This window comes from Rana temporaria, chromosome 1 (assembly GCF_905171775.1).
Source record: "Rana temporaria chromosome 1, aRanTem1.1, whole genome shotgun sequence".
NCBI lineage: Eukaryota > Metazoa > Chordata > Amphibia > Anura > Ranidae > Rana > Rana temporaria.
The window spans coordinates 534,121,641-534,135,829 of record NC_053489.1 but is presented as its reverse complement, the minus strand read 5'-3'; the positions used below and the strand labels follow the sequence as shown (position 1 = coordinate 534,135,829).

Genomic DNA, 14,189 nt, shown 5'->3' with positions numbered 1-14,189 from the left:
TGTTCTTCAAACAATACCCCATAATGACAGCGTGAAAGAAGTTTGTTTGAAATCTTTGCAAATTTATTAAAAATTAAAAACGAAAAAAAAGTGTACATAAGTATTCACAGCCTTTGCCATTACTCTCAAAATTGAGCTCAGGTACATCCTGTTTCCACTGATCATCCTTGAGATGTTTCTTTAACTTGATTGGAGTCCACCTGTGGTAAATTCAGTTGATTGGACATTATTTGGAAAAGCACACACCTGTCTATGTAAGGTTCCACAGTTAACAGTGCATGTCAGAGCAAAAACCAAGCCTTGAAGTTCAAGGCATTGTCCGTAGACCTCCGAGACAGGATTGTATCAAGGCACAGATCTGGGGAAGGGTACAGAAGATTGTTTGCAACATTAAAGGTACCAATGAGCACAGTGGCCTCCATCATCAGTAAATGGCAGAAGTTTGGAACCACGAGGACTCTTTCTAGAGTGGGCCACCCAAACTGAGCAATTGGGGGAGAAGGGCCTTAGTCAGGGAGGTGACCAAGAGCCTAATGGTCAGTTTGAAAGAGCTCCAGCGTTTCTCTGTGGAGAAAGGAGAACCTTCCAGAGGAACAACCATCTCTGCAGCACAACACCAATCAAGCCACTCCTCAGTAAAAGGCACATGACAGCCCACCTGGAGTTTGCCAAAGGGCACCTGAAGAGTGTCAGGCCATGAATAGGAATGGGCGAATGGTTCAGCTGGAGCATGAGTTCGGGCTGAACATTAGCTGTTCGCCCTTTTGACGAACACCCAAATTATCAGGGTGTTTGACCATTTGTTTGGCCCGCCAAATGGCCACAATGCACTGTGCTGCTGCACAGTGCATTGGAATCCCTGATTGGCTGAAGCAATGAAAGCTTTGCCCAATCAGGGCACAGAGCACTGTCAGAGCCATGATTGGAAGCTGTCATGATGACTTATCCAATCATGGCTCATTGCTCTTAGTCCCGCCCTACACTATAAAAATATTCTTTTAGTGTGATATCAGCGTGGAGAGAGATAGAACAGGGCTCTGTTCAGTGCTACTAGACAGTTAGGGTGCTATAGTGTACTATTCTGATTCTATTGTCAGTGTTGGATATCAGTTTAGTTTTGAATCTAGTGATAGTTCAGTCAGTGTGAGTGTAGTGACCACCATTCATCTTTACATTAGTGTAGCACCCTCTACCTTAGGTAGGTGCTAGAGTTAGATTTTTGGCTAACTAGGCCTGTTTTTTTTTATCTGGGAGCTGGGGAGTGGTTTAGTGTAGGCTGGTGACTGGCAGTGTCCCTTCTTGGTTACCTCCCTCTGGCTGGGCCGGTTGGGCATGTGGGGGAGGGGTAAAGGGCGGTGGGAGATGAGTGGGGTGGTGGGACTGGGGGGGTGCATTCCCCCTGGGGAGGGGAGCAGGCTGGGATATGTAGAGATCACTGGTACCTGTAATATCTCCAAAGAAAAAATCATGCTGGGATATGTAATCCCACAGCATCTTATTCCAGGCTGAGAGCTGAACCCCCACTACTTACACAGTGCATGCTGGGAGTTGTAGTTCCCCATGCGGACAGTGATTGCTGGGAGTTGTAGTTCCCTTAGAGCCTGAGCAGAGGCGGCAGATTACACAGACACGTCGTGACCCACCTGTAGTCTGGACAATGGCTCCTCCCTCTGGAGCTCTGTGTGGGGGATTGTCCCTCCTCCCCCGCTCTCCACACACCGACACCCACATCTCCACTCACTTACCACCGAGGGTGGGGCTCCAATTGCCCGCCCTCCCCCACACACAGGGCTGATCCAGGAAAATATTCGATTGCCTCTCGGGGGATCAGGAAGGAATTTTTTACCCACCTGGAGCACATTGGATCATGCTCTGCTGGGGTTTTTCACCTTTCTCTGGATCACTTGCCTCACAACCCAATACACCCACTCATCTACCACCAAGAGGGGACGCTACCACCCTGGGTATGGGGTGAGTGTGGCCAGTGGAACTTCCCCCCAAGTTTCATCTGCCCTCACTCCCCCACGCCCAGCATACTGGTAATACCACCTGCCCTCACCTATATGCACTCATCTACCACCAAGAGGGGACGCTACCACCCTGAGTATAGGGTGAGTGTGGCCAGTGGAACTTCCCCCCCAAGTTTCATCTGTCCACACTCCCCCACGCCCAGCGTAATGGTACTACCCTCTAGCCCCACCTATATGCACTCATCTACCACCAAGAGTGGACACTACCGCCCTGAGTATAGGGTGAGTGTGGCCAGTGGAACTTCCCCCCAAGTTTCATCTGTCCACACTCCCCCACGCCCAGCGTAATGGTACTACCCCCCGGCCCCAACTATATGCACTCATCTACCACCAAGGGGACTAGCATTTATTTACTAACACACTGGTCAACATACAATGACTGGCATGCACTGACCTACACTAACAGACGACGTCCAGATGTACATAAACTGACCGCTCCATGCTTTAGCTAGATGCCCACAGACAGACAACCAAATTAGGAGAGAATAGATCGCACACACAGATTATATGATGAGGCCTACTACAAACATACATCCAACATTAGAAAAAGGATGACTAGCATCCAGTAGGGTAGCTTAGTGTAGTTAGTGTAGGTCCTGCCCTAAAAGAGTCTACCTTGCCGTGGTGGGCAGGCTTGGAATCTCTTGGTCAACAGTGTGCCAGCAAACGGGCGAGAGGATCACTAGATCTTCACTTTTGGCCAATTGATTTTACCAAAGGACTGTTGGTTTAATCAGATTATATATAGTTGGAAAAGGAAAAAATGTGTATAGTGCCCATCCAACCTGATGGAGCTTAAGAGGTCCTGCAAAGAAGAATGGGAGAAAACTGCCCAAAAATCGGTGTGCATTAGACTCAAAAATACTTCAGGCTTTTAATTGGTGTCAAAGGAGCTTTAACAGAGTATTGCGCAAAGGCTATGACTACTTATGTAGATGGGATGTTTTTCATAAGTTTGCAAAGATTTCAAATAAACCTCTTTCACGTTGTCATTATGGGGTATTGTTTGTAGAATTTTGAGGAAAATAATGAATTAAATCCATTTTGGAATAAGGCTGTTACATAACAAAAAGTGGAAAAAGTGAAGCGCTGTGAATACTTTCTGGATGCACTGTAGATAGATAGATAAATAAATAGATCTTGAGTTAACAAATATTCTACTTGCCAAATATATGTATTTTATTAAATATAAATTGGTGATTTACAAATTGGTTTTGACTTGGATTTTTCCTAACATTACAGGAAAAGATTATGACTGACCAGATCAAAGATGCTTTTTTCCTAAAGCAAAGTAATATTTCTAGACACAAATTCCTGTTATCTTCCATTTCCCTGCAAGTAATTCCAAAAAAAATACATGCCTCTCAGCCTCCTGGATCTTTATCCTTACAAGATTAACAAGAAAAAAAAAAAAAAAATAGATTGCACATACAATCGACTACATGAGATAAGGAATGTGTTTTGCACTGCTGATCATACTAATTTCCATTTTCCTTTCTAAAAGCAACAAGAATCTTATTGGTTGCAATGGCCAGCCCTGACATACTTTATTCACATATTTCTGTATCTGCATAATTATTTTTCAGCTCCTTTATTGAACAGATAAAGGCATGTATTTATGAGGGGAGTTATGAGTATTTTTAGTTTATTATAATCATATCTACAAAGATAAATCCTTTGTATGAACCAATATTTTATTTATAGAAAGAACCACTGAAATTGTGTAAAACCAACTCCAATGTACAAAACTAATGATAAAGAGAAACAACAAACTACATCACTTAGGTTGGATTATCACACACATTCTTGCACATGTTAACATGCAGACACAACAATACACGATATATAAATGTTAAGCTGTTTTGCCATTTATTCTAAATGGCAGCTCAATGTATATACAGTGTAAATAAACACCCTTCAGCACTTGCAGTGGCTGAAAGTAGTGCAAGTATGTTTTTTTTGTGTTAAGACATGATTTGGGCTGCCTTAAAGGAGGGGTAGGCAACCTTTCAGAGGTTAGGACCTTTATAAAATGGAGGAAACGCCCTTTAAAAAAACAAACTATCAAGCCCCCAATAAAAACACAGCATAGTGTCCTCTATCCCCCCTTCGCATTACTCCCCCATGTAATGACCTCTGCCCCCCTCAAAGCAGTGTCCTGTGCCTCCCCTTAAGCATTGTCCTCTGCCCCTCTTGACATCACCCCCGTAGTGTGCTCTGCCCCCCCCCATAGCAGTGTCTTGTGCCCCCCCAAAGCAGTGTCCTCTGTCTCCCTTCACGTCACCCACCCCCAACTGTAGCGTCCTCTGCTCCTCTGTTCCCTTCACATCACATCCCCCTCACTGTAGTGTCCTGTGCCCTCTGCCCCTTCCCCCATAGCAGTGTCCTGTGCCCTTCCAAACCAGTGTTATCTGTCCCCTTCACACCTCCCCCCATTGTAGTTTCCTCTGTCCCCCCCATCACACGCCCACACACACACACAGTGTAGGTAGCACTTTTGAATAGAAAGCGAGAGGGGTAACAGCAGGGATGAACTGGCCATTGGGACTACAGGGAGTTTCCCGGTGGGCTGATGGCTTAGTGGGCCGGCTTCAGTGACAGCGGACCGCCGCCCCCCTCCACTCCTCTGTCTCTCCCTCCCTGCAGCGCTCATCTCTCTCCCTCCCCGCAGTGCTCACCTGGGGGGGGGACATAGAAGCAGGGAGAGGACCAGAGGAGCAGGGGGGATGACAGAGGAGCATGGGGGGGACCAGAAGGAGCAGGGGGAGGGGACAGACAGCTGACTCAACAGCTATGGCCTAGGAGTTTCTCACTTCTGCCTAATCTTGTCCCATAGGGGGGGGGCACCGAACTGATTCTTTGCCCAGGTGAAATAATGTCTAGCTTCCCCACTGGTACTGCCTATAAGAGTACCAGTACCAGCCGTTTTACCCTAATAAAGTAGAACGGCTAGTGGCTAGTGAAGGGGGAGAGGGGGCTTGGGTGGCTGGGGGGGGGGGGGGGGGGGGATGTCCGGCCACCACAGGAGAGACCTATCAAAGTGGGCCAGTGTGGATGAAGTCCAGGGCCAAATGTTTGTGCCAGTCCAGCCCTGGGTAACAGTACTGAATGGAGGGCGGGAGCTACCAAAGTTAACTTCTCACATGAACAAGCAGGTGATTGGTTGCTAGGACTGCCCAGCTTCCTAGAAACCTGCTGGTTAATGTAAACAGCTAAATCCGGCAGCTCCCACCCTCCATCCAGTACTGTGATTTGTTCCGCTCATTGCTCTGCAGTTAATGGGGAGGGGAGGCGGCGTAAGCTGAGGGGGGAAAGACCGGCAATGCATGGCTGTGTTCCCTATCTACCAGTCGACAGATAGATCGCAATCGCCAGCTTGCCAACCTTGCCTTAAAGTAACGCATGCCAATATGCACAAAATGCGTGCATAGGTGTGAATGGGCCTTGAGTTTAGTCTGTAAGGCAAAGACTAACGATTAGTGATAATGTTGTTGGCTGCATGTTACTGCATTTTACACATTGCTTTTTTATACCATAGTGATCAGTGAATAAGCCTGTTTGTCTTGTTTTAATGGTTGTAACTAAAGCTCCATAATGAGTATTATTTTATTAAGTACTTACAACAAAGGGAAATGATGCACATTGCATGTAGCTTGTTTTCAGACCTAATATATGGTCGTGTACAGATCACAAAGATGTTCCCAAAGCAGGTTGCCAGTGAAACCACCCACACAAACACTCGCTGGACGATACTTGCAAGCAGATTTTCCAGGGATGAAATACCATCTGTATTTGGCTTGCAGTTGCGCACATGGGGTGCAAATCCACAGTACTGAAACTTCTTAAAGTATCTGTGTGTGATAGAAAAGTAAATTTATAAAAAGTAAGTACAATGTACTAATCAAAACTTTTTAGCTATTTGTCCTACTCATCAGAGGAAATGACCATCACACCTATTTCAGGAATAAAGTGTTGTGTTGGTGGGAGAGTATTACAATTGTTGTGATGGTAAATTGGGTCATACAGGTGAAAAAAAAATGAAATACTAAGGCCCCATGTACACAGAGAAAGGTATAAACAGGCTGCTGAGCCGTGGTTTTACCACCTACCTAAAAAAGAACCTGCATCTACTCAGGGCTGCACACATGCCATGGCCGCAATGCTTTGCTTCACATAGATGGCAAAAAAGATAACCCTGTCCTATTTGACAGGCAGTACCGCTGCCAAATGTAAAACTATTCAAGTTAATGGGGCTACGCTACAATCGCAAGCCAAATGCATAGATGGTGGTTGGGGCTAAGTTATTTACATACAAAATATCCATTCCCCTGTCAAAAAAAAAGTATTACCCAATAAATGCCTGCCAGTTGCTGCTCTGAGATCGTTTTTTAGAGGGGGCAGAAAAACGTCATAGACAGGCAGGGGTACTTGTATCACAGTTTTATCTGTTTGAGGGTTTAAATATATGTTTTATATCCAGACAACCCTTACATGTGTTGTGTAATTTATAGCAGTTGCTTTATAGAAGTATGTCATCTTAGAAAAGATTGCATACATGTGAGTAAGATTTTTGAGGGGCATGAACATTCTTCTTTGAATATTTGGGATCTCGATTCCCTCAAGACTCCTGCAGGAAACAAAGAGAAATCTGTTAGTAACCTTAGTTTTATAAACCTATACATATACATTTGGCTAAGATCCCATTTACTTTGCTTCTAAATTGATCACTGGTGTCCCTTATTCTTTCTAACATCTAATGTTTCTGTTAATAAAAGTGCACTTAGAAGCCATCACTGTGCATTTGAAGTCTGGAGATACTAATCTACTGCAGTTTGAGCAAACTAGACATTATGGCCCGGATTCACAAAGCACTTGCGCCGACGTATCTCCAGATACGCCGCGTAAGTGCAAATATGCACCGTCGTATCTGTGCGCCGGACCCACATACTAAGATACGCCTAAAAACAGGCTTCATCCCACCGACGTAACTTGCCTACGCCGGCGTAGAGTGGGCGCATATTTACGCTGGACGCATTTGGCGCTCCCATTGATTTTCTATTCAAATATGCAAACGAGGGAGATACGGCGATTCACGAACGTACGTGCGCCCGACGCAAGTGCGCGTAAGTTATACGTACGTCGTAAAGTTATGCCCCATAAAGGAGATGTAACTCAGCAGCATCCATGCAAAGGGCTGCACCAGGGAACACAAGCCGGCGTATTTTACGTAGTTATCGTTGGACGTGAATATGGCTAAGCGTAGGTTATGTTCACGCCGTAGGCAGTGATCCGACGTATTTTAGGGAGTAGTTCTGACGTGATTCTGAGCATGCACACTGGGATGCGTCCACGGGACGGCACATGCGCCGTTCGTTATACGTATCTGTCTGGCGCTCGGCCCATCATTTGCATGGGGTCACGCCTTATTTGCATGGCTCACGCCCACTTCCACCTACGGCGGCTTACGCCTAGGAAACCCAGCAAAGTTTTGGGAGCACTGGCTTTGTGAATTCAGTGCTTGCCTCTCTGCGCTGCGTCGGCGTAGCGTACAGGAGATACGCTACAGCAGCATAAATGTGTGCCGCTGTCTGTGAATCCGGGCCTATTATTATACAGGATTTATATAGCAGCAACTGAGTTTGCTTAACAATATAATGGGAGACAGTACAGTTACAATACAATTCAAAACAAGAGAGTAAGGTGCACCCCACTCGTGAGAGCTTAGATCAGTCTATGCACTTACATCTAAGTTATTTAACTTCTGCACAGGTATAAATCCTAGATTGATTTTCCATAGTGCCAATCCTCTAGAATGGGGTTGTCCTCAATTACTTCCAATAGGTCATGTTTTAAAGATAAATTCCAGGTATGAATATTTTCACATATTTACTTTGGTTAAGCTTGAGCCAATGTAACTATGCATATGCCATACCTGGTCGATGCCAAAGGAAGCTAGAAATTGCTGTAATAGGCACTGCTACTACTATAGGGATCTCCACTAGCTTTTGGGTCTGCGTCGATTGGACCCAGATGCCAGTGCAGATCTCTGCAGTAGTGGTGCCTACTACACTGATTTCCAGCTTCCACCAGGATCCCACAGGTATGGTATATGCTGTAAATGTACCTATGTAAAATTATATAGAAAAATGTGTAATTATGGCGCCCTTAAAACATATAAACACATTAATACAATGGGGGCACCATCCCTCCTCAAATCAACCAAAAATATCCCACCCACAACTCCACTAGGATGGTAGGAGGAGAGAAAGGAAGACAATGGGACTTTACGTGTGCCACCAAAGAGAGCACAAACAACATATGCAAAACACATTTTTTTTAATTTAAAAATATTAAAAGCAGATAGCATAATATACAATATGTGCCATATACATTTTTCCATAGATATATCTATTAATGGGCTTACAAATGGATCAACAAGTTTCGCAAACAAGTCACTTCTCCTGGATCAGTGCCATTTGATAATATATTCAGAAGTGTGCTGCTTTTGGTGAGATAAGCAGGTATGACAGTATGTCTGCGGCTATGGTAAGTAATTATGGAGTAACCAGGAAAGTGAATGCTTTACGCTCCTGTGGTGCCTTTCTCTTGGTAAGTTCAGCTGTAAGCTTATGGTTAAGAGATACCTCTTGGGTGATTGTTTTTCTTTAGATTTAGCTTCTTACATTTTTGTTTTATCAGGTATTCTTTATGGGGACCATGAGGAAATTATTTAGTGATCAATGTAGGAGGGAGGGAAATACATTATTATATAAGAATTTATATAAGGGGCAGGTGTTCTCTGTTGCTTCAATGGCTACTGTGTCAGTTCTATGTTATAATGACTTTAGCTATGTTTTATTACTCTTTATTACTTGTAGTGGCCTGCTACTTTCTAGCCGGCACTGCTTTAAATTTAGAGGGTAGTCTGAGAGTTAGTTGACTCAGACTGTATTATTTTTCACTAAATTTGGGACTCTGTTCCAGCTACGGCTGTACTGTGAGTGACCACTATTGTTGTCTGGGGTGCTGTTACCACCCCAGGCCAAGGGTGGCAGCAGTTAGGTCAAGGTGTTTTGGGTGTTCCCCTTTGGCAGCCAATCAGAGGGAGTTGATTGTCCCGCTATGCATGCTGGGGAAGAGTACTTAAGGGACAGACATCATTAGTCAGGGGTCATCGTCGATCCTGGGCTGTCATCCCACCACCCCCGTGTGTGGCCCTCCTGGCTGGGGGTGCATGTTCAACTGTTTCTGGCTCCAGGACCACGTTGGTCCGGAGTTGTGATCTACTAAGTAGGCCCGGTAGTCAGACTGGGTCTACGTTTGCAGAGTGGTCCTGTGCTGTCCGTCCTGAGGGAGGAAGCCACTTGATGAAGAACCTGTCTTGGAGAGCACCAAGCAAGAGGCTGGTATCTCAGGAGAGGCCTTGAACTTCATCGAAAGACGCACCATTACTGAAAGGCTGAATGATGGTCGCCTGTCAGTTCTAAGTTCATAAGAAGTTGATCGGGAGAGATCCGGGTGCTTAATCCTGTGCTGAGAGGATTCTGGACCGAATATACCTCCATCTTTGGGAAGGTCTGTGGCAGAGACTTTACCAAGTTTCCGCGTGACATCCTGGCTGCTAGGTTAGTGAGAGAGGCCTATCCAGGTTCACAATACCCGCTCTGGCTAGAGTGGCGACGAAAGCTGCGTTGCTGTAAGCAGAAGTGTTTCCAAACAGAAGTTATACACCTGAACCTATTACCTACTATAAGGTGACCAGATTTATAAAATGAAATTGGGGGACATATTTTTTCTTTACTAGTAATGTCAACAATCAGCCACTCTCTGCCCTTCGCCGCCTGCCTCACAGCCTGTCAAGTCTTACTCTTCGGGCCCCGGCTACTACTGGATGGGGAGCGGAGGAAGATCACTCTGCCAGGGTGGCTGGCCAGGATTTGAGCCAAGGCAGAATAACATGCGAGTGAAGCTGAATGGGCATGCGCCCAAAACTGAAGAAATATTCCCTCCGCTCCGACCAGCACATGATCATCAGAAAGGGGCACAGATAATGGGAAAAATACAACCCCCCTATGCTAGTAGGCATGGCGGAGCGGGGGTGTGTAATTCTAATTTTTTTTATTTTAATTCTGCACTGACTTTCTTTGAAATTGCCCCTGCCCCCTATTAAATCCAATCTGGGGACAAAACCAGCGACAGACTTGGTCCGGGGACAGTGTCCTCAATCAGGGGACTGTCCCCTGAAACTGGGGATGTCTGATCACCCTAACCTACTACCCTTCCACCTCTTCAACTACTACTTTTATTCTTTTACCAGGTTCAGCAAAAAAACAAAGAAAAAAAAGTCTAAAGTGTGGACATTGAACTTTTTCTCAGCTCTCACCCAAAACAAACCAGCAGCTCCTTTGGGGGTAGTGCTACATACTCTTTATCTTTTATCTTCAGAATGATGCAAGTCAGAGTAAGCATATAGCTAACATAAGGAAAGGCTTTCCTGGGCATAGTGTCTCCAGACACTGCCCAGTATCATGCAAAAAATCCTGAATGTACCATTTTTCTCCCTATAGATACCTTTATTCTTCATTTGAGTGGAAGGTTTATCCGGTAGGAGATTTCTAGGATGAAACCTGCTGAATTTATGAGCTTGAGTCCTATGTTCCATTCTGGCTCAACGTAGAATGGGACGTTGTTTCCTGAATAACAGCTAAGCTAAATATAGATTCATGGGTTTTCATTTTTTTTTACAGTCTTTACTATTTTGCTTTTTTTTCCATCGTAAGAGTGGTTATCTATTGTTAATTTATTCTTAGTAGTTTATTTAAATTATAATTGTTGGTTTGTTTAATTTTGATGTCATTATTTAACCGCTTGCCGACCAGCCGCCGTCATTATATTGTGGCAAGGTGGCACGACCCCACAAATCGCCCAAGTGTATGTCGGCTCGGGAACTCGCTTTTGTGGGCGCGCGTTCTCCCATTGGCCAGTGGGGGAGGCAATCAGTGGGTCCAGCTGACTTGATGGCTGCCTGCGATCATTCCTAGGCCTGTGCAAACAAGGCAGATCTCCGTTCTGACAGGGGAGAAATCACACAGATCCTATCTTTCTGCTAAGCAGGAAGATGGATCTGTATGTTTCCCTAGCCACACAGTCCCCCCTACAGTTAGAAAACACCTGCAGGGAACACATTTAACCCCTTGATCGCCCCTGATGTTAACCCCTTCCCTGCCAGTGTCGTTAGTACAATAACAGTGCATATTTTTAGCACTGATTACTGTACTAATGTCACTGGTTCCCAAAAAAGTGTAAAAAATGTCAGTTAGGTGTCCAATGTGTCCACCGCAATGTCGCAGTCCCACTAAAAAATCTCTGATCGCCGCCATTATATATTAAAAAAAAATATGCGATAAATATCTCTCCTATTTTCTAGAAGTGATAACTTTTGTGCAAACCAATCAATATATTCTTATTGGGATTTTTTTTTACCAAAAATATGTAGAAGGATACATATTGGCATAAACTGATAAATAAATTTGTTTATTTACATTTTTTTTATGTTTTATAGCAGAAAGTAAAACATATTATATATATTTTTTTAAATTGTCGTTATTTTTTGTTTATAGTTCAAAAAATAAAAACCGCAGAAGTGATCAAATTCCACCAAAAGAAAGCTCTATTTGTGTGAAAAAATGAAAAAAAGGACATTAACTTTGTTTGGGTACAGTGCTGCAGTGCTGTATCACAAAAAATGTTATGTCAGGAAGTGGGTAAATCCTTCTGGGGCTGAAGTGGTTAATTTGTATTGTATAAGGGCGTGGTAGTTTATGTTGCAATCACAAGATCGTGCCAAAAGGATCTCCTCTCTATGTGGTCTTGAATGAGGAAGAAGGTTATTATTATTATTAGTTTTAATTTTATTATATTTATATATTTTTTATGTTTTGATCTTTTCCTCTCCTTCTGATCAGTAGCGATCAGCGTATTTTATAGCCTATGACATCATGAATGATTTTTCTTTCTGATATCTCTGTCTCTCGTGATCTCGAGAGGTATGTGGAGTGCTTCTTCCAGTCCTTGGAACACATCCATGGCTGCCCATAACTTCCGGTTTCGTCACTTCCAGTTTCAAGTTATTAATGCGTGCTTGTGAGTGCTTTGCACGCCTTTTGACAACGTCTTTTTATGATGAAACGTGCATGTCGGGACCCTTAGCATGACGCAAGCATGTCGGAAGCTGCGCCTTTTATTATTGTATATACAAAACACTTGCTGATTGTACTACACGTGAGTGTGTATTCTTTACAAGATACCATTGATATTTAGTACATACTGCACTATGGTACTTTATGTGCTCTTATGAATTAAATTGCACTATTATCAGAAGTGGATACTGACTGCTGGAGATTGGAGGTCTTTGAGGTGGTATTTAGGGTAGTGGCTTATTCTCCCTGTTGGAGTCTCCCATATAAGGTGTCACTACACCTCTTGATTGAGGGTTCCACACAGTTGTGTGAAAAAGTATTTGCCTCCTTTCTGATTTTTTTTTTTTTGCATAATGGTCACACTTAAATGACTCAAATGATCATCAAACAAATTGTATTATTACATAAAGATAACCCGAGTAAATACAAAATGCAGTTTTTAAATGATGGTTTCATTTATTGAGACAAAAAAGCTGTCCAAACCTGCCTGGCTTTGTGTGAAAAGGTAATTGCCCCCTAAACCTAATAACTGGTTGTGCCACCCTTGGCGGCAACAACTGCAATCAAGCGTTTTTCACATTGCTGTGGAGCAATTTTGGCCCACTTTTCTTTGCAGAATTGTTTTTTAATTCAGCCGCATAGGAAAGTTTTCAAGCATGAACGGCCTGTGTAAGGTCATGATACAGCATCTCAATTGGATTTAAGTCCGGGCTTTGACATGGCCACTCGAAAAAACAAAATGTTGCTTTGTTTGAACCATTTGGAGGTGGACTTGATGTTGTGTTTTGGATCATTGTCCTGCAGCATAGCCCGAGTGCACTTGAGCTTGAGGTCGCGAAATGATGGCCTGCCATTTTCCTTTAGGGTTTTCTGGCAGAGCTCAGAATTCATGGTTCCATCAATTATGGAAAGTTATCCAGGTCCTGAAGCTGCAAAGCAGCCCCAGACCATCATGCTACCACCACCATGTCTGACTGTAGGTATGATGTTCTTATTATGAAATGCTGTATTAGTTTTATGCCAGATGTAAAGGGACGCCCACCTTCCAAATATATGTTTTTTTGTCTCATCAGTCCACAGAACATTTGCCTAAAAGTCTTGGGGATAATCAAGATGTTTTTTGGTAAATGTGAGATGAGCCTTTGTGTTCTTTTTGGTCAGCAGTGACTTTGGCCTTGGAACTCTCCCATGGATGCAATTTACTTAAGGCGAGTGAGGCCTGTGGTTCTTTAGATGCTGTTCTGGGTTCTTTTATGACTTACTGGATGAGTCGTCATCATGCTCTTGGAGTAATTTTTGTAGGCCGGCCACTCCTGGGAAGGTTCACCACTGTCCAAGTTATCTCCATTAGTGGAGAATGGCTCTCCCCAAGGGGGCAATTACATTTTCACGTAAGGCCAGGCAGGACTAAACAGTTTTTTTCCCTTAATAAATTAAATAATTAAAAAACTGCATCTTGGATTTACTTGAGTTATCTTTGTGTAATATAAAAATTTGTTTGACGATCTGAATCATTTAAGGCCCCATACACACGATAGAATCCATCCGCAGATAAATCCCAGCAAATGGGTTTCTGCGGATAGATCCTATGGTGTGTACACGCCAGCGGATCTGTTTCCGCGGAGAAATCTCCTCTGGGATGGATTCCAGCAGATCGGATATTTGCTGACATGCACAACAAATCCATCTGCTGGAATCCATTCCAACGGATGGATCCGCTCGTCTGTACAGACTTACCGGATCCATCCGTCCAAAGGGATTCCCCGCACGCGTCGTAATGATTTGACGCATGCGTGGAATTCCTTATATGACAGCGTCGCGCCCGTCGCCGCGTCATAATAGCGGCGACGGCGCGACACGTCATCGCCAGAGGATTTCAGCGCGGATTTCAATGCGATGGTGTGTACACGCCATCGCATAGAAATCTTCTGAAATCCTCGAGAGGATTTATCCGCGGATA

The 14,189-nt window shown here is 44.0% G+C and overlaps 1 protein-coding gene across 1 annotated transcript in view; it reads right to left on the bottom strand.

Moving 5' to 3' along the window:
• RXFP1 (relaxin family peptide receptor 1) overlaps positions 1-14,189 on the bottom strand; it is a 353,272-nt gene that overhangs the window by 41,415 nt on the left and 297,668 nt on the right. The window contains exons 14-15 of the mRNA XM_040332335.1: positions 6,586-6,657; positions 5,652-5,881 (exon numbers count right to left, since the gene is read on the bottom strand). Coding sequence (XP_040188269.1) covers positions 5,652-5,881; positions 6,586-6,657 — 302 coding nt within the window. The remainder of the gene's footprint in view (positions 1-5,651; positions 5,882-6,585; positions 6,658-14,189) is intronic.